At 41.1% G+C, this 20,687-nt stretch overlaps 2 protein-coding genes across 2 annotated transcripts in view; one reads left to right on the forward strand and one right to left on the reverse strand.

The window, feature by feature from the left end:
- cacna2d3a (calcium channel, voltage-dependent, alpha 2/delta subunit 3a) overlaps window positions 1-12,282 on the forward strand; it is a gene marked incomplete at both ends in the record, with an annotated part of 58,328 nt that extends 46,046 nt beyond the window's left edge. Inside the window, 13 exons of the mRNA XM_079467100.1 lie at window positions 143-264; window positions 405-482; window positions 9,118-9,179; window positions 9,255-9,299; window positions 9,522-9,584; window positions 9,685-9,755; window positions 9,899-9,974; window positions 10,067-10,119; window positions 10,201-10,256; window positions 10,642-10,756; window positions 10,830-10,940; window positions 11,860-11,944; window positions 12,190-12,282. Of these exons, the coding sequence (XP_079323226.1) occupies window positions 143-264; window positions 405-482; window positions 9,118-9,179; window positions 9,255-9,299; window positions 9,522-9,584; window positions 9,685-9,755; window positions 9,899-9,974; window positions 10,067-10,119; window positions 10,201-10,256; window positions 10,642-10,756; window positions 10,830-10,940; window positions 11,860-11,944; window positions 12,190-12,282 (1,030 nt within the window). The remainder of the gene's footprint in view (window positions 1-142; window positions 265-404; window positions 483-9,117; window positions 9,180-9,254; window positions 9,300-9,521; window positions 9,585-9,684; window positions 9,756-9,898; window positions 9,975-10,066; window positions 10,120-10,200; window positions 10,257-10,641; window positions 10,757-10,829; window positions 10,941-11,859; window positions 11,945-12,189) is intronic.
- Window positions 664-7,720, reverse strand: lrtm1 (leucine rich repeats and transmembrane domains 1). The gene is made up of 3 exons (XM_079466787.1): window positions 7,486-7,720; window positions 5,080-5,676; window positions 664-4,064 (listed from the first exon to the last, which is right to left on the reverse strand). The coding sequence occupies exons 1-3, from the start codon at window positions 7,490-7,492 to the stop codon at window positions 3,589-3,591; spliced, it is 1,080 nt and encodes a 359-aa protein (XP_079322913.1). The 5' UTR covers window positions 7,493-7,720; the 3' UTR covers window positions 664-3,588.
- Window positions 12,283-20,687: the final 8,405 nt, after the last annotated feature.

Here is a 20,687-nt window from a genome sequence, read left to right on the forward strand (position 1 = left end):
ATTGATTATTAGCGGTGGAGTTGAAGATGTTGTTGTTGTGAAATGATCCATGTGCAGATAAGTTTCGTACAGTATAAAAAACATTATGCCTATGGACTGTCCCCACGGAGATAATAAACCAGATGTGTGTTTGTGCGGTAAGAGATTTGCTGACAGCAGAGGATAAGGAGCTGGTGTTCAGCGCTGATCATTTTCCATTGTGGTACAAGCGAGCTGCAGAACAGGTGCCCGGGACCTTCATCTACTCCCTTCCCTTTAACACAGGTGAATACACACGCTCGCATAGAGCAACATACAGTATAAAGCACAGACACGGTCACACGCAAAAGAACACAGAACTATTACAGTTGTGTTTATTGTAGTCACACTATGTTGTTCTTCTACTCTTTGTGTGTGTGTTTCAGGTTCTGAGAATGAGAGTGTGTTGTTGGCCAGCAGTGCCATTCATCTGTTCGATGAGAGAGAGTCGCCCATCTCTGCAGGTACACACACCTCACTCCCACATGTTCAGGTCTTCTGAGATCCCGCACTTTGATTTAACATCTCATCCATAGAACAGCCTCACTTCATTCACACAGACCGCAGGTTTGGTTTCCCCTGCTGGTGGTCTCATACCTGCTTCTCTTCAGTGAAATACAACTGAATACACACTAAAGACCAAACGAATCTCAAAATATTTTATTGTCCCACACAGCGCAGTCTTACACATCAAATAATATTCACGACACTAATACAATAATAGTATGAATGATAAAATGCATTTATTTATACAGATTTTTAAATCATGAAAGTGAATGATAAATATAATCGAGTACGATTAGAGAGTAACTATTGCAGTGTCCTTAAAGTTCATGCGGTGTGTAATGTTGCTGTGTGTGAATGTGAGCTGTAACGCTGAAGGTGAACGAAAAACAACGTTTCTGGCTTTGGAGAATCACGAGTCGTCTGTCGTTCTGATTTCAGTTCCGGGTCAGATTCGCGTCACTCCGTGTAAACGCGGTAGACCAATCACAGCAGACTAGACCATCTGACCAATCAGATCAGAGTAGGCAGACAGAAAGGAGGGGATTAGACCGATGAATCGCCGATCGAATAATTTCAAAGTGAGTCAAGAAGTGAGGAATAATAACTTAAGTGTTTTCACGCAGGGTATGTATGTCAATGTGTTGTTGGACACTTAAAAAACACAAAATACTTACTCTTTAAAAAGGTGAAGTATGTAAACCAGCACTGGTTACAATGTTACCGCACACTGAGCAATATGTTCATAGTTTTTAATAATAACAACAGACTGCACGATAAATGGTTCATAAACTGCACAGGATGAGGCTGTTTTTCAGTGAAGTACGGTTCCTGTAACTCGGTGGTTAGAGCGTGGCGCCAGCAACACCAAGGTAATGGGTTCCATCCCAGGTGATTGCACATACGTACGTAGAAACCGTTAGTAAATGTAAATGCTGCTGCTGCATCAGAAAGCCAGAGGGCGCTCTCGTCCAGAATCCCCTGCAGGCCCACAGAAGAAGTACAACACCACACAAGAGCTGTGGCCCATATAGACCCCTATAGCCTAATGAAGTGGGACTATTTAAGGGGATAAATCCATTTGTAGGGGTGTCCGAAATCATAGTGGACATTATTGAGTGCACTCATTCAATCCCATGATGCTTCATAATAACGAGTGTACAACCGATGAACACTCACGGCTAGCTGCTAGCGATCTATCGTGACGCAGGAGCTGAATGAATTCAGCAGATGGAGCCTGCAGCGCTTCCAGTGCATCGAGTGTCCCAATTTCCTCACTCACTTTCACCCGCTCCTTAAAGTGACTATATTAGAGAACTCGTGTAGGGAACAGTGAATGAGGGTACCCTGCTTTTACATCTGCAATACATAGTTTGCTCATCTGCAATACGTCTCGGAGATGTCTGCTGTCAGACGTCATATAGACCTCCAGAAGACGTCTTTAAGATGTTTAGGAGTTAGAATGGATGAACAACAGCTCTTTCTAAGATGTTTAGCAGATGTTTCCAGATCTTTAGCAGACGCATGACAGACGTTCAGCGACTCCGAGACGTATTGCAGATCGCAAATGTAAATGCAGACGTCAAATAGACATAAACCAGATGGATTGTGCTATCAGGGTATAGTGAGTGATTTCTGAGCTCCTTTTTCAAGCCTCCTCAGGTATTTTCATGATTATAAAGTATATATTTCAAATGATCATATTTGAAGAGTGTTGCTTTTTTTGTAGTGATTTCATAGGGAACAGCACCTCTTACTGATCGAAGAGCCTGCGCAGAAACACATGATGGAAACCGCTGTGATATCATAATCGCTCAAAACCACGACTGATCGTGCAGCCCTTCAGTGTTTTACCATCCAAACAATTACACATTAATACAGAACAAACCAAAACAGGTTGAAGGAAAATATGAGACGTATTTCTATTTAAACACTGATTTGTTTAAACTGCATATTGTCTTCTGTAACTCTCACTCCACCCCTAATCCATCACACAAACCTTTCTATATTTACACATTTTCAAACAAACATTATATAGTTTGTTTTACAAGGTAAAAAATGATCTTTGTGTGGACATTTGCTCCACACACTTCAGGGCACACAAACACACACACACACACACACACACACACACACACACACACACACGTGTTCACTCATGCACAAATGATTCATGTTGTAACTGACAGAGGAATGAAGCAGAACGGGCAGATTTTCATCATCTACTGCACATAATTCACTGTTACACACATACACAACTATATCAACTCTTTCTATTTCACTGAATCAACATATTTTGAATTCTGTATTTGATATATTCTATGTATTAAAACATAACGGTAATAAACAATGTTATATATCAATATGAACACGCACATATTGCTCATACAGTGACCTGATGTAGTGTGCTGGTTTTGTTCTGCACAGCACATGTGAGTCTTCACGTGCGTGTGTGTGAGATGTAATGCAGGCTGACGCGCTGATGACATCACACTCTTGTGTAACAGGGCCGCGTGTGTGTGTGTTTGAAAGGTCAGCTTAATCCTCAATTCCCAAGTTATGCGTTCGAGAACATAATCTCACACAAAATCATAAAAGTGAAGATAGGGGCTGTGTGGAAGTGAGTGCAGGAGTGTTTAAACACAGCTCAGGTGAGGTCTGTAAATCACAGTGTAAACGGACTCCATTACCTGTACGACACACATTTATAAATGAGTCTATCAGTGTGGGAATGTCTTCTCTATTTGAACAATAAATAAAGCATTTGATACGTCAGATGATCACAGATGTTCTTTAAAGTAGAACTCGAAGCTTGACCATCACACACTCATGAAGCGCTTTTTATGTTGGTAAAACAAGAGCTCTGCAGAAACAACACTAGATGCAAGATATTGCTTTTTGTTTCCACGAAAACGGTATCAAAGCAGACGGTGGAGAAGACGGAGTGGATTGATTTATTGGTTATGAGACGTCATGGGTCAGTGGCTCCAGATGTGTTTCAGGTAGATGCAGTTAGAATAGCTGCCCGGGTGCGGTGAACAGACTTACTGTAGACCTGCACGCCTGTCACTCCAGCGCTGATTTCTCCTGATCTCTCTCAGAGCTCTTCCTCTCCTCTCTATCGGCCTCGGTCGCTTTCCTCTTCAGCTCTCTCTGATACTTGGCATTAATCGCTGCATATGCGCATCCGTAGACGGCGGCCGCCAGCATCATCAGGAACACGATTCCACAAACCACTCCCGTGATGACCACCGTGGCTATGGCGTGTCTGTAGTTGACCGGTCGGGGTCTCTGCTTGGCCTCACAGTCAGGAAGCGCGTACTCTCCCGGCGGGCTGAAGTCACCACCCGCCGGAGCTCTGGAGCTCGGGTGAAGATGTCCGCCGAGCGTCCGGTGTTTGCTGTCCAGATAGTGGATGTTGGCGAACAGATAGCTGTAGCTGGTTATCATGCAGGCGTGGAAGAGCTCGTAGGGAATGTGACGGAGGTCTCGCTCCTGCATGAGGTGAGGCTGGACGCACGTGACACTGTCAACCACTCCACCTGAGATATGATAAAGAACGTAAAGAATGGGTGAAACCGTGGTCACACAAATGATTATCAATCAGTTATGACAGGATAATAAACCATGTTTGACTTTTCTACAGCAAGATTTGATTGCATGTTCGGTTTTCATGAAATTCAGTATTTGACCGGTTGATAAATAAAAGCAGGTTTGCATTACAGCTCTCCCTGTTATTCATAAACATGTACTCACTAACTGTTACTCGAAAGTAACTGAGCGCAGCTGTAACGTGTCAGAGGAGAACTGGCCCTCCCGGCTGAGGCTGGTTCCTACCAAGTTTCTTCTCCATTGATTCATCATTGGTTTTGGTTACTTGCTACTGTTGATATTATACTGCTGCCGTTATATTAGCTTAGGGTTTTTGCAAGGTCCCTTAACATTGCTTTTATTAGCATGTTCTTATCTTTTTCAATAATGCCATGATCTGTACTGTATTCTACTTACTTTGTTGCACATGTTGTTAGGGCCCAATCACAGTTTTTGGCATATGGGTTAATGCCTGACTGAGAGCACAATTTAGACCCACACATTCAAATCTTGATTTCCCTTCTGAAAAGTCAACACTGAAGCACAAGCAACCTTGCTGAAGGAGAACTGATTTTAAAGAAACAACTCACGTTGAAATAAGGACTTAAGAATTGGCTCAAATGTGAAACCATGAGGCTAACCTTACTAATTTCATATTAATTTGAGGGAAGCAACTTTAAGTTGACTCTGTCAAAAAGCTGTAAGTCAGTACGGAGTCTCTAGGTTGGAATTGCAGTGAGACCAAAACACATATTTGAGCCTTGAATCAAAAGACACGCCACTGTGAATGTGTGTGTCATTATTTCCCAATAAGTGTAAACAAGTCGACATAATATTATAATAATATAATATACAACAATGTTCCGCCACTTCCGCTCGGTATGAAAGCACTGTCATGTAAACATAAAAGAGTATGTTTTTTTCATGAAACTGCAGTGTGTTTTGTGAATTGGGCGGTTTTGTTACCTTTGAAGGCAAATATTTCCAGCCACAGCTTGAGTCCTATCAGATGGCAGTCACACCTCCAGGGATTGCCCTGCAGATGAAGAGCTTTCAGATTTCCAAGAGCCTCCAGTTGAACGCGGTCCAGTTTGGTCAGACGGTTGTGATGGAGTGACAGGTGTGTGAGATGATGAAAACTGTCAGCTAGAGCTGCGGGTAAGCCTCCTATGCTGTTATAGGACAAGTCCAAGAGAGTTAGATTTCGAATGGAAACCAGAAGACGTCGGTCCACCTCCCGGATGGAGTTATTGGCCAAGCTGAGGATCTTTAGACCTCTGAGTCCCAACAGGGCACTGGGGGACAGTGTTGAGATGGAATTGTTGGCCAGGTCCAGAATCTGGAGTAGAGGTGTCTCTCGGAAGGACATGGAGCCCAGGCCTCGGATGCGGTTGTTTTGGAGGTACAGCTCCAGTGTGTCTTCGTGGAGTTTGCGAGGAACATCGTACAAACCTTGTGCCCGGCAGTCCGCCACTTTGGTGTGAGCGTCACATGAGCACTCTTTGGGACAAGAGGAGACTGCTTGGAGTAAAACCACACAGGATAATGCAAAGACCACGCCTGCTGAAGAAATGTAAGAAACGTATGTGTTAATCACTGCCCCATGTCTTCCATTGTTTGGACAAACAGATCGTCCTGCTTCATACTCGGGCCCGTGGTTTCTACACAGCTACTTGTTGTTTTGCCTTCGAGGAGTACAAAAGGTTTCTGGAAGCAGTGTTTGGTTTCAGCTTCATAACTGTCTGTGTAATATCAGACGGGTATTTGAATATTTCATGGCCTGGATAAGCTAAGACTGGTCAGTGCAGAGCTGCTAAACATCAGTTATGATGTTGACTGCGGTCTGGACACTGCTGTGTGTATCAGATGACATGCATATGCTATATTTATTAGGGTAAAATAAAGACACTGGAAGGATTCAGGGGTAATTTGAGGGGTGTGTGCTGGTTGTGTTGTTGGTTATGACACAATTCCAGATGTCTGTTGATTTAAAGCATAGACAGTCTGCGTGTGCCTTTACTATTGAACCTGTGTGGCTTCTGAGAATCATTCCCTACCGGTTAAACTACAGGAAGTTAGTGATGTTGACTGACTTTTACTATTGTTCAGATTTCAAATGATGACCGAGACGACACCAAAGGCATATCTATGAACCAGATGGTTTAGGCTGAGTGTTGAAATGCAGATAGAAAGAAATATCAAATGTGTTTATTTAAAGTTTATGTTTATGGCATTTACAAATATTGGCACAAAATAATGTGAAAGTATTAAGATCAGTTTTATAAAGATCATTACATGACATTAAGAATACATTGTTAGTACATTTTGCTCTATTGATTTTATCGCCTGATGTTGATATATCGGTGCATCTCTACCTAAAAGTAGAGAAGGAATTAATAAAACAAACTACGGAAACGCTACAATTAGGAAATATTGCATGTTATCTGCAGAGCCCAGTAGATCACAAATAATTATGACAATGTTTATAATGGTAGACATTTGTGATGATCCGGACATTAAATCAGCTACCAAAACTAAATATTTCTCGTTCAGCTGAAGCATCACATGTGACTTTGAGCACTTTTCCATCATCGCACCGAATCATTCTCGTTGCTTAATCCTTCCACTCCGTGCCCATCGCGGCTAGCAGGTATGTAAATGGTTTCAATCTCTTTATAACAGAAATCTCTAGAATGTAAACACAAACACATCACGCGTTCCTTCATAATATAACGTCTCTGCACACATTCTATGTGCACGGTTAGACAACCGTGCCGAAAGAACAGTTTGTAACCGTGCGCCGTGGACCCAGCCTCACGTGGAAACATGACTGTAACTGCTCCGGACCGAGCTTAGAACGGCTATGATGGTGGAAAGTGCTCTTAAAGCGATGCGTGATATCATCACAGTGAGAGAAGAGGATTGCACATGGCACTTGAACATTAGGGTATTTGTCTTCTCTTTATATACAGATGTGAACCTAAGGGGTTACTAAATAAAGGACTTAAATGTCAGGCTGAGGAGAACTGCGCTCTGAATGTCTTTTCTATTCGCCATTCTGGACCCATGCAACTGCCCGTAAAGCACACGGATCAAAAGTACATGTTATTCTGATGGTCAAGCGTGTGCTAAAATCATCACACATCACATGATGAATCCGCTTGAACTTTATCGCAATTGTTTGTCAACATCAAAACACTCAATAATCGCTGTAGTCATGTGGTCACATAGAAAACAACATCACTTTCCTGACCGAATGGTTTGCGTGACTATTGACTACAGCATAAACTATTGTTGTTATTGCTTACGACGCATTTTCCAGCAGTAACACAAATGGATGTCTCAGTATTGTTTGTTTGGTTGTAAACTCACCTGTCATGATCGTGTCAGCGTGTGCAGACTGCGTCCAGCATCACTGATCTGATATCTGTCCAGTGCTACTGGTGCACATCCATTTCTTCTCCAGTGGGTCTTCCGCTCTTGTTTTCATTCTCTACTCATGTGCACGTATGCAAATATCTTCCTCATCTTTCACACTCACATAAACCCGCTCGCAAATACAGACACGCTCTCATTGTCAAGGGCCTCTCTCACACGCGGGCAGGGCAGTGTTGTGTTGAACTGCTCTGACATCAGAGAGGGACCGCAGGCAGAAAACTGGCAGAGCATGTCCTATCATTTCCACACATGCACACACGCATGCACACACACACGCACACATGCACACACGCATGCACACACACACACGCACACACACACACACACACACACACACACACACACACACACACACACAGGCCTTAAGCCCCTTCAGCAGCTCACGCTGTGCTGCTCACATTTATGTGTCTTCTGAAAGTCCCTCTTCCATTTCCAAATGTTATACTGTGTACATGTATAAGTTCATGTGTTACACGTGTCACAGAACACTGACGTCATATCAATCCTCAGCTTTACACTGGGCTTAAAGTCACTGTGACATCAAAGAGGGTTTTACATAGTGTTGCAGTTCTTTTTTTATTAATGATGTATCTGTGCGCACCATTTTTTTATTCATTTGCACTTGTAATCTTTAATCAAAAACATGAAGCTCCCTTTCCCCTCCCAACAACAACTCTTCACCACATGACATAAGCGACAAAAAAGAGGTAGGACCGAACAGACTGTCCAATAGAGACACAGCGCATTTAGGCCACGCCCACGATGGGGATCCAATCATACATCTCCATTGACTATCTATTGCGGGAAGCTGCCTCGGTGTCATTTCTTACTTATAACAAAAACTGCTGTGAGACAAGGAGTACAGTAAACAAGCTAACAAAACCGAACTATGTTTTCCTCAGCTACTGAAAAAGCATCCTTTACAGTGATACTCCAGGCCTGAATGAAAATGTCCCCATGTTTTACTCAAGGCATTCTAAGCGCGTGTGACTTTCTTCTTGAAGAATAATGCAGTCGGACTTATAATACCAGGTATCATTTTACTTCCTGGCAGTAGAATGGGAGTGCATGGGGGGCAAGTGCAACCATCGATCAAAGAACGGCTCGACGCGGCTCTGTGGTCGTAACAAAGGTCTTCTGAAGCCTATCCAGCCTTTGTTTTAGAGAAATAGACATATTCTCAACGCTATTGGTGAATGAGAAGCTTGTTTTTCCAGAAGATGACACAGGTGTGTCGTCAGTTCCTGGGACGAACACAGCATTTTTCATTTTCAGGCAATAGGACACCGCCTCCTCTGGGCAGGCGCTTTCGTCACCATCAGTTAATAGCTACACCGTCAATAGCTATGTGAATAAAGTTTTAATTATTGTAATAATGATTCTTATTAATAAAGTTTTTTGGCTTATTTAAAGAGCGCGGCGGTAGAATGCGCGTACATTCTGCTTATTACACAGCAGCAGCACACAAACATGGCAAATATTAAGATACCTTAAAGAAACGTGTTAATAACACACAAACAGTACACACGTGTACAGATCTACAGCCTGTTGGTTGTTGTGTTGCAGCTGTGGGAATTCAGATGAAAATGGAGTTCTTCCAGAGGAAGTTCTGGACCGCCAGCAGACAGGTTCCTACACACACATCATCATTATCATGTAGATTTTGTGTTCTTCATGTTTACAGTGTTGTTGTTATGTTGCAGTGTGCCGCTCTGGACGGCAAGTGTTCCATCAGCTGTGATCATGATGTGAGTGTATTTGCTTTACACCAGACATTAACCAGACGCAGACAATATCAATTAGCACAGAACAGAGAAAACGTCATGACACATGTCATCCATGTTAAAAACGACACACATACGTATTTACAATCATTGAAGACAATGTGAAGTTATTTTGATGAAAATAAATGGAGAAAAACAATGACTTTGAGCTAAGCAAAGGCTTTTCTATGTTTGTCATCTGTGCAGGACATCAGCTGTTATTTAATAGACAATAACGGCTTCATTATCATTGCTAAGGATTCGTCTTTGGTGAGAGACTGTTTTCTGCACATTTACCCAGTGTTGTGTAACACATGTGATGTTTCGTCCAGCACAGTGTCGTCGTGGTTTCTAAGTGTCGTTCTTTCAGACAGGTGTGTTCTTTGGGGAGGCCGAGGGTGCTGTGATGAGCAAACTCATTTCAATGGGATCCTTTACGAGGTACGTACATGAGAGTTATCATTTCATATTCTTTGCTAAATCCTATCAGAACCCACACAATACCATCACCAGTAGTATTCAAGGACCAACACGTGAATGTGAACATGTGCTGTTGAGACTGATGCATTGTGGTTATTTTTCAGGGTGAATATGTACGACTATCAGGCCACCTGTCGAGTTTACAGTGAGATCAGTGACACGGCTCACACGCTTTTACACGTGAGCAACCTCATATTCGTATTTCACTTTGCTTCCTGCGTTTTTCTCTCAATGACACGTGTCGATTTGTTTTTCTTGTCTTCTGAGCGCAGCCGCTCTTCGCTGTCATCACATCCGTGCGGAAGCTGCTGGCAGAGTTTGTCATGTAAGACTCTAATGTCATGAATGGACAAGCGTCTTTCTCCTGCTGTTGTTCATCACGTCCCGTCTTCTGTTGTTTTCACAGACTTCTCATTGAATTCAACCTGTACAGCTGGTGGTGTTCTGACCTCGCCGCTGAAGGTTCGTTTCATGCACGTGTCTGCTCACGGAGCATTTAAAGACATTACCAGAAACGAAAGCAAACTAATGACTAGATGCCTTCGCCGTTTGAGGAGATGCAATGCAGCCTTGATACGTGTGATTTTTGCGAGCATCTATTGACAGAAATGCAATAGAATATACAACATGACTATGTGTTAGGAGGTGTATAAATGAACAATGAAGCGATACTAAATGGACAAACTGCTCAACAGAACGCGCTTCGTAACTATGTAGATCAGACACCGTAGTGCTCGGAAAGGGAGCCGTTGGCTCACCACTAGATGCCGCTCCAATCTCTGCATTGCACCTTAAACAGCCACAGTGGCAGTAACGTTCTCTCTGTATCTGTCTGTCTGTGTCTCAGCTCATAGAGGGGTCAGAAGTATGATGGTTCCCTGTGATATGGAATATCCAGCATTCGTGTCCGAGCGCACCATTAAAGAAACTGTGGGGAACATTGAGTGTGAAGGCTGTGTAAGGTACGTTCAGCGCTCGAGGACACGCACATTAGCGTTTGTGTTGTTCTGATGTTTGTTTCTCTGCTGTCCTCAGATCATTTGTTATCCAGCAGATTCCCAGCAGTAATCTTTTCATGGTGGTCATAGATAATGAATGTGACTGCAGTGAGTTTGGACCCGTCACCCTGGACCCCGTTGAGATCATGTATATCCTTTATTATAACTAACAGATGCTTCTGCGCCTAGATTCTACAGTGCAAACGTCAAGCAAGCATCCTGCACATTATGGCACTTTATGTATTTACACTAAGTGTCAAAAACAAAACAAGTACAGTATTCTGGAAGTATAATAGTGTCTCTTTGTTGTGAGCGTTAAGATCAGGAAACAGAATCCTATCTATTCATAAGATACGCAGTTACATTATAATCGAACATAATAATATTAACAAGATGCTCCACTGCCATCGCTCAATATGGCCGCTCTAGTGTAGGAAGTCCCGCCTTCCATCAACACGAGCCAATCGTCAATCAGTAAAGACTGAGGATTTTCTGGGGCGGGGCTCTCGTGAGGCGATTGCCAGCATGTGCGCAGGCGCAGTAGATGACATCGAAAAAGAGGATTTTAAGCGCACGTTTAGCTTAGCAAACCAAAGTTATGATGCAGGTCATGTCATGTTTAATTTCTGATTGGAAATATGACGTTTAAATGTGATTTTTGCTATTCCGTAAATAGCTGCCCAGATGCATTGCAAACATGGGCACAACTTCCGTAAATGGACTTTGTTATAGTATATATATACATATATAGTATACTACAGTATCTTTTAGATGAAAACACCTTTCATCCTCTGGTCTTTTACAGAAGGGATTAGGCTCTAGGGATGAGTACTTCAGAATGGGCAGATGACTCATGTGTTCTTCTGTATGATGTCAGAATGATAAAGAAACAACAAAGCAGACACGTTGACAACTTCACGGCAACCATTTCTGAACTTACAGTATATGTTATAAGTCACAGTTGTTTTGAGTGCCCAGCTCATGACCCTTTAATGAGAACGCACCCATGATACTGTCGTACTCTAGTAACCCTTTGGTGTTTTTATTGACTTTCTTAACTGCATTGTACATAATGAGTCTCTGAAGTGTGAACGACTGACGTTTCAGAAAGTCAGAAGGCGACCGGACACGTGCCACCCCTTCCATCATGAGGTAGAAAACACACGGCCACTTAGAGCAGGTCATGTTTTTAATGCAAAGGACATCATTTCAAATGAGTGTTTACAGTGAGTTTTCTGTAGATAGTACACATCTGTCTTCCTTCAGCCAATCCTTACACTGCAGGCACTGGATTATTGGATACATACTGTATATGTGTGTGTGTGTGTGTGTGATCTCATTGGACGGAATGTGACACTGTAATGTTACAGACATGTGTTATTTGTTTTGGTCTGCAGGAGAACTCGATGGAATGTGGAGGTTCTCCGGCCGTGACTCCGTCACTTACAGCAACAGTTGTTGTCCTGATACTCACCATCTTCTCCAGGTGACAGAAGCATCTCTGCTCCCGTCTGTGTGACTGACCGCAGCTGGCAAAAAGTGATTTGTATATATTTTTCTGCGACTACTCAGAATCAGCTGGTGAATGAAAGACGTACAGTTTTAGTTATTCCTCTGTTAGTTATGTTGAGATTTCATAGAGCGTGAGTGTGTTGTTATATGACATTCTTTTAATAATAAATATATAATAATTTTGCAACAATGATGTGCTAAGACAAGTTTGCCTTATAAGTACAGATGTCCGTCGAGTTTGTGAACTTTTGAAATAAAGTTGCTTTTATAAATACAAAGAGAGCAAATGAATTAAGAATGAAGTTGGTTAAATGTGATTTATATTATGTATTTTTCTACACGTGTTTGTGTATCTGTGTCATTAGTGTGAAGGCTATGAAGCTCTTTTGTTGATAGAAATGTTGCTCCAGGAGAAACAATATGTGTGTGTGTGTTGTCTGTATTTCTCTGCAATTTGCTCTCATGTTTTTGATGGCGTATCCATACGTCTTTCACATCATTATTCCAGCTGCACATGATAAAGAGATTGTGAAATGTGGCCTAATGGATGGACACGTGTGCAATATTACACCTGACGGAGATTTGTATTCATCCAGATAGAGGTGGACAGCATGAGCAAAATCGTATTCAATAATATTTTAAATGAATGAAAATACTGGCATCAGTGCAACAAAAGCATATTTAGGAAATACTTAAACAGTAATATGTTCTAAATATTCAGCCACTTCTTCTATGTGTAGCTAGCTGTATACACACTTTCACAGAATTACAATATATCTGAGTATAAATAACCTGAGGTTTGTACACTGGATGCAAGTGGTGCACAGCAATGCCAGACATTAAATCTCTTCTATTATAACAAACAAAACACCGGCAGATCTTCACACGCAGACTATGCTGTAGTTGTTATGAAATTAATGGAACGGCAAAGAAACGTGAAAAAGATCAACTGTTTATAAACACTACATATCCCTAGAATGCAACAAAAAGGTTATTTTCGTTGGTTTTCTTTCTCTGGATCAGTTGTGTTTCTATATTCTATAAAGCAAGAGTGGCAGCAAAACTAATGAAACCTCACAAACTGTGTCACGTTATGTCTGCATGTCATTTGTTTTGTCTGGTGTCCTGTAATGGAATGCAGATATGTTTTGGAATAAAGTGGAGGAACAATTGAAAATAGAGCATCTTGACTTCATAATAGACCCATGAGATGGGCTGAGTTTATCTGGAATGGTGGGATCAATGCAAAACCTGTTACTTATAAAGTGGTCAGATGAAAGCATAGAGCATGGAGTGCCACATGGATCAATTTTTAGGCCCCCTGCTTTTCTCCCTTTACATTCTTTCTATTCAGCTACTAGATCTAGAATATATTATTTGTTATGGTCTGTTCACACTGACTGTGATGCGAGAAAGGGAAATGAATAACCATTGAACCAAGCTTGCACCATCAAGGGCGAAACTAATGTTCCTTATCAGCTATTTCACTTCTGTCAGTTAGGTGGCACCGATGGACACTTAGTTTTCTGTTGTCTTGCTGGATTAATATATATTGGATGCACTTCTTCATGGAGAGAGAAACATGAACTGAGGAAATGTAATAATGTTTTTATGCATAGGTCATGATTACAGAATAGAAAAGCTATGCGTATGTTTTAATCATGCAGATAATAGACATTTATCTATTTTAAGTTTAAAGTTTCTGAGTTTAATGTTTTTAACTGAAGGAAACATAAACCAGTGCTGTATGATTTTCAGCTTTAAGCATATTTATATCACAGAGTATCTTCATGTATAATACTTATCATTTTAAGAAATCTATCTTAAATTGCAGTGCATAGCCGATATAAACAAGCACTGGTACTGTTGAATACTAATAAATCAAATGTTACAGTGTACACCAATATGCATGCAAATAATTATCTTCAGGAAATGAAGAAAGTATCTGTACATATTTCAGTGCTTTAGATCTGCCCGTTACCTTGCTGGACGGATGTAAAAACTTTGACGCACTGGTCAGTGTGTGTTCAGAGTGTGACGGTTTGTGTGCAGCATGAAAGCTTTCATAGGGATCCATGATTATTTTAAGTGTTTAATGATTTAACATTTGCGTCTTACATTTGCTTTGCTTTTCCACGTTCATTGTGAAAGGGTTATTATAATGAATAATAATGAGTTATGGCGCTTTTTGGGGTACTCAAAGTGCTTTGCATGGAAGGGGGGATCTCCTCAAGCACCACCAATGTGTTCATTCATGTAAATATATTGATGGTACCAGTCACTAGAAAGTTTGGAGTTGGGCTCAGATTTTGTTACAGTGGACATTTAATACATTAACAGGTGTTTTCATCCGTCCCTTCCTCTACACTAATACATAAATGTAGGTAGAATAATATAAATACATTTAGGATTTGTAAAACAAACATAAATCCTACAGAATGTGGAGTACTGAGTTGATATGGGTTTCTGCAGTTACTTGAGTGTTTGCGCCATCTGGTGGATGTTTGGGTGAAGTACCGTTTGACAATATGAGCGTGTATACAAATGAACATTTCAATTTAGTAAGGCGGAGAGAAGAAGGTCTTTCACATTCATAACAATACCTTTACCTTTACAATTGGGTAAATGCTCTATTTACACTTACAGTGAATACAAATAAAAACACAAAATGCATGCACTCGTTTTAATGAAACGTATTTATTATCTGTCATTGAGTCTGGCCTGAGATCTCGATGCTTTTACAACATTTACACCAGTAGGTGGCGCCAGCGCGAGCTGTTTAGAACACTTAGAAAACGTGAATTACTTTGCGCATAATAGTTATTTTTCATTTAATGAAGAATGAAATCTCTTAAAAATGCAAACGAGTCATCATTTCATGCGACTTATTGACGTCAACAGTAGGGTCCTGTAGTTCAGTTTATTTAAAAGAAGCACTTAAAAAGTCACAGGTTAAAACAATCTGAAATAAACCTTCTGCTTAGCGGAAATTGCGTCATCTGGTGGAGAAAATCAAAACGTTTTGTGTTCAAAAACGATGTTAAAATAAAAATATTTAATTTAGAGAAATGTTTTAAAAACATTCAAAGTGACCACAGGGAATCAAATGCCAAAAAAGCACCAAATGTTAGTCCACGTTGAAGCCTTGCGTGGTGATAAGTAAATATGTTTCTTTTACAAATGCGATGAGTTTGCATCCATCTTTTCTGAGAAGATCAATTCTATCAGAAAGGCGATTAGCACGTCCTCAAGTTAGACAGAGGTCAGTCAGATTCGGCCGCAATAAAAAAACAACGTAATGTGTCTGCTTTTTTTCAAGCAATTGATTTTGGAAGAAATATTACAGCACCTCAAATCATCAACCTGCTACCTTGACACACTTCCCACAGCCTTTTTCAGACTTGTGCTAAATTGTTTGGAAGCAGATCTGGTAAACGCCTCACTTCTTTCTGGGACGTTTCTAAACTCCCTGAAAACTGCAGTTGTTAAGCCCCTCCCACAGCCTATTGAGCTGCTAAAGACCGATGACCAATCTTCGTTTTATAAGAAAGATTGTTGAAAATGGTTGATTTCAATCAGCTGAAAAACTACTTAAACTCAAAGGGATACCTGGACCAGTTTCAATCTGGTTTCTGACCGCATCACAGCACAGAGACAGCAATCATAAAGATAATAAGTGATATTTTCGCCTAAATTCTGACAAAATATCAGTGCTGGAACTGCTAGAGTGCTGCATTTGACACTGTCAATCATAACTTACTTCTAGAGGGACTAGAAAACTGGGTCAGGCTTTCTGGGACGGTCCTCAAATGGTTCAGGTCATACTTAGATGGGAGAGGTTATTATGTGAGTAAAGGAGAGCATAAGTCTAAGTGGACTTCAATGACATGCGGCGTCCCACAAGGTTCAATTCTCGTGCCACTCTTGTTCAGCCTGTATAGGCTCCCACTGAGTCAAATAATGAAATAGAACCAAATTGCATATAATAGCTATGCAGATGACACCCAGATTTATCCGTAGCCTTATCACCAAATGACTACAGTGCCATTAACTCCCTCTGCCAATGCATTGATGAAATTAACAACTGGATTTGCCAAAATGTTCTCAGTTAAAGAAAGAGAAAACTGAAGTCATTGCATTTGGAAACAAAGATGAAGTTCTTAAGGTGAATGCAGACATTGACGCTATGGGTCAAACAACTAAAATTAAAGTCAAGAATCTTGGTGTGATGATTCTGGAGTAAGACCTTAGTTTCAGTGGTCATAAACTGTAAAGGAATCAGCATACTTCCATCTCAAAAACATTGCAAGAATGAGATGTTTTGGTTCCAGTCAAAACTTGGAGAAACTTGTTCATGCCTTTATTACCAGCAGGGTGGTTTATTGCGATGGCCTTCCCAAGAAAACCATTAGACAGCTACAGCTCATACAGAACGCTGATGCCAGGATTCTCACTAGAACCATAAAATCTGAGCACATTCCACCAGTCCTTAGATCCCTACACTGGCTTCCAGTTACATTTAGGATTGATGTTAAATCATTTATAAATCACTAAACGGCCTAGGACCGAAATACATCGCAGATATGCTCACTAAATGTAAACCTAACAGACCACTTAGATCATTAGCATCAAGTCAGTTGGATATACCAAGAGTTCACTGTAAACAAGGGGAATCCGCTTTTAGCTGGAATCAGCTTCCAGAAGAGATCCGATGTGCTAAAATATTATTAACATTTTAATGCAGACTCAAAAGTAATCTGTTTATCTGTGCATTTACTCAATGAGCACTGTGCTTTGTTCGAACTAACTGCAGTGAATAATCATTTTTAATTAACTTTAAATCAATGCTTTTTTATAATTTTTAAGTTTCTAAACTCCTTTTTTTATTGTTATGATTATTTATTTATGACTATAAACACTTTGAATTATCATTGTGTATGAAATGTGCTACATAAATAAACTTCCTTCCCTTACTTCATCTCGACAATGTCTAACGCAGGTCAAATCCACCAAACAACGTAATCCAAAGTTCCAGTCAAGAAATGTCTCTGCACTCTCAAGTCATATTTGTGATGCTTTTGGTCGGCTGTATCAGTCAAACAATACCAAGAAACCTCGCCCACATCTTTGGTTGTATTTTTGTGACTCAATAATATAAATTCATACTGACCCACAGCTGTCTGTGTGTAAAACTAAAGATGGTCAGAGTTACAGAAGTCAAGTCACTGTGTTATTGTCTTTTTTCTACTGACAACAATGAATGAGTACTTCACCTTTTATAAAATCTAACTGTGTTACACTTAATAAATAAAGGAAGAAAGTATGTTCAAGATGAATGTTTGCAGCAAATATTAAATATATCTTCGACTCAATTTAAAGCTTCAGTCTAGTGCTGGGTGATGTGACGATGTTATTGTATATCGCTGTATATTGTATGTCTCGCAAATATCCCCACGTCGATTACAACAGACAGATACCAGACGTTAATCGATAATAATGAAAAATACCAGTTATAACATTATCATGCTTTAGCGTGAACGTCATGTTCATATGCCCAGGCATCAGTAACAGAATTTTGGTAACGCTGTTTTGTTTGGTCAGTTGAATCTGCTGCTGTTTTCTGCCAGTTGTTGCACAGATAGACCAAGAGGAAGACGAGGTGCGTCACTAAAGCAAAACCTCACGCTCGTGGGCTGAACCGGCAACATTTTATCAACTGCATAAAAGCTATGGTTTATCTACTCACTTTACCTGATGAAAGAAGTCACTGCAACACTGGTTTGTGCGTGTGGTGCGCCTGCGTGTTTGTTTGGCACTTGGCAGATCCGGAACAAATTCCCTCCTGGTCTGTTTCCGCACATTTATCGGCGTATGACATCAGAATGGCAGTCTCTGCAACGTTGCATGAAGTCAAACACACCTGATATTAAAGTTGATTAGGCATCATTTTATTAAACACATCGCTCAGCCCTACTACAGTCCGTAACTTTTGTCTTCAAGCTCGACAGTGCTTGTAAAGAAATTACATTTAAGATTATGATTAATAATCTAATAGCAGCTGAAATTTTGTAGTGAAAACGTGTCAAGTCGCCGTGTCCTTCTTTATCCAGCTCTTTCACCCTAGTTTTTGTCAGGTCTGGGCATGAACTGCATTCTGCCCTCTCTGGTAACCTTGGACTGCGTCCTGCCCGCTCTGGTAACCTTGGACTGCGTCCTGCACGCTCTGGTAACCTTGGACTGCGTCCTGCCCGCTCTGGTAACCTTGGACTGAGTCCTGCCCGCTCTGGTAAACTTGGACTGCGTCCTGCCCGCTCTGGTAACCTTGGACTGCGTCCTGGCCGCTCTGGTAACCTTGGACTGCGTCCTGCCCGCTCTGGTAACCTTGGACTGAGTCCTGCCCGCTCTGGTAACCTTGGACTGCGTCCTGCACACTCTGGTAACCTTGGACTGCGTCCTGCCCGCTCTGGTAACCTTGGACTGTGTCCTGCCCGCTCTGGTAACCTTGGACTGGGTCCTGCCCGCTCTGGTAACCTTGGACTGAGTCCTGCCCGCTCTGGTAAACTTGGACTGCGTCCTGCCCGCTCTGGTAACCTTGGACTGCGTCCTGCCCGCTCTGGTAACCTTGGACTGCGTCCTGCCCGCTCTGGTAACCTTGGACTGCGTCCTGCCCGCTCTGGTAACCTTGGACTGGGTCCTGCCCGCTCTGGTAACCTTGGACTGAGTCCTGCCCGCTCTGGTAAACTTGGACTGCGTCCTGCCCGCTCTGGTAACCTTGGACTGCGTCCTGCCCGCTCTGGTAACCTTGGATTGAGTCCTGCCCGCTCTAGTAACCTTGGAACAATGAGACAAGACTGGCTGAGAGTAGAGTACTGTTCTGCACTCTTTGATGCAACAAATGCATCAGTTGTTATTGGAAGTGTTCCTGGTTCCGGTTGATCTAACTAGTGCAGCCCAAACCTTATGATAGTGTAGTGTATGCAAGAGTAAAAAGATGCATCTTTAGTCTAGATTTAAACTGACAGTGTGTCTGCCTCCCAGATAGTGCGGGGAAGACTGTTCCAAAGTTTAGGCGCTAGATAGGAAAAGGATCTGCCGCCTGCACTTGATTTTGAAATTCTAGGTATTACCAACTGACCGGACGCTTGAGAGCGTAGTGCACGTGAGGTTAATGTGATGCTTTATAGGTAACCAGTGCAAGGTTGACAGAACCGGGCTAATTTGCTCAAACTTTTTTGTACGCGTAAGAACTCGAGCTGACGCATTTTGGACCAGTTGGAGTTTTTGTAATAGGCCTGCAGGGCAACCACCTAATAGTGCATTACAGTAATCTAGTCTTGATGTCATAAAGGCATGTATAAGCTTCTCTGCATCTGATGGTGACAGCATATGACGTAGTTTAGATATATTTTTAAGATGGAAAAACGCAATTTTATAGGTTAATTTGATGTGAATAACTTTTTAAATGTTAATGATAGAAATGTCCCCGTCGTGGTTAAAGTTGTTTAAAACGGTCAATTATTTTTACAGCTGTAGTTACACATGACGTGTAATACAAATATAGTATAGAATGTCATTCACTGCATTCAGACGCAGGCTTGGTTTTTTATTGTTAGAGCGTTTCATTGGACGTGCCTGCCTGGACTGCAGTTCTGTGTTTGACTACTGTCTAATAATAAAACAGTTTATACTTAATTGAATTTATGTTAATATGAATATATATATATATATATATATATATATATAATTTTATTGAATAATCATTGTATTAAATAAACGATTTGTTGAATGGGTCCTGTAGATTTGACGCTTTTAAGAAAACCGTATGTTACACTGACAGCTAGCGGTTGAGTTTGGTATCGCAGTCCAAATTCATAATATTGAAGGGACAAGTTTAGACAAGTTACGCTTCTTCTTGGTTTCTTTTGATTGTTATCAGAAATAATCTACAGGCGCTCTGCTGTTTGTGAATGTGTACCGGCAGTTAACGAACGCGCGCATGAGCAGTAACGTTTGTTTATGTTGTTGCTTTGAAACCGTCCAAAGGTAATTGACTAATAAATTGCACATGTGTGCTATGGTGTGACATAGCAAAATTTTGAAAACAAACTGATATTGTTTAATATTATTCATACTTATCATGTAAAATTGCATAAGAGAGATTTATCTTCATTGTTAACTGGTCATTTTGAATTCATTAAACAAGCAAAACAAAATGTACGATTCGATCCCTTTAAGTACTAAATAAGAAAACGGTATAACATTCCGTCCTTGTTGGGGAACAAACAACCCTGCTATATTTAAGGGGAGTCCCTCAGAGTCTCTGTTGGAAATAATGATGTGAAGGACATGATTTCACTCTAGCGCTTCTGATGGCAAAAAACGT

This window comes from Barbatula barbatula, assembly GCF_947034865.1.
Source record: "Barbatula barbatula genome assembly, chromosome: 11".
In the NCBI taxonomy this organism is placed as follows: domain Eukaryota; kingdom Metazoa; phylum Chordata; class Actinopteri; order Cypriniformes; family Nemacheilidae; genus Barbatula; species Barbatula barbatula.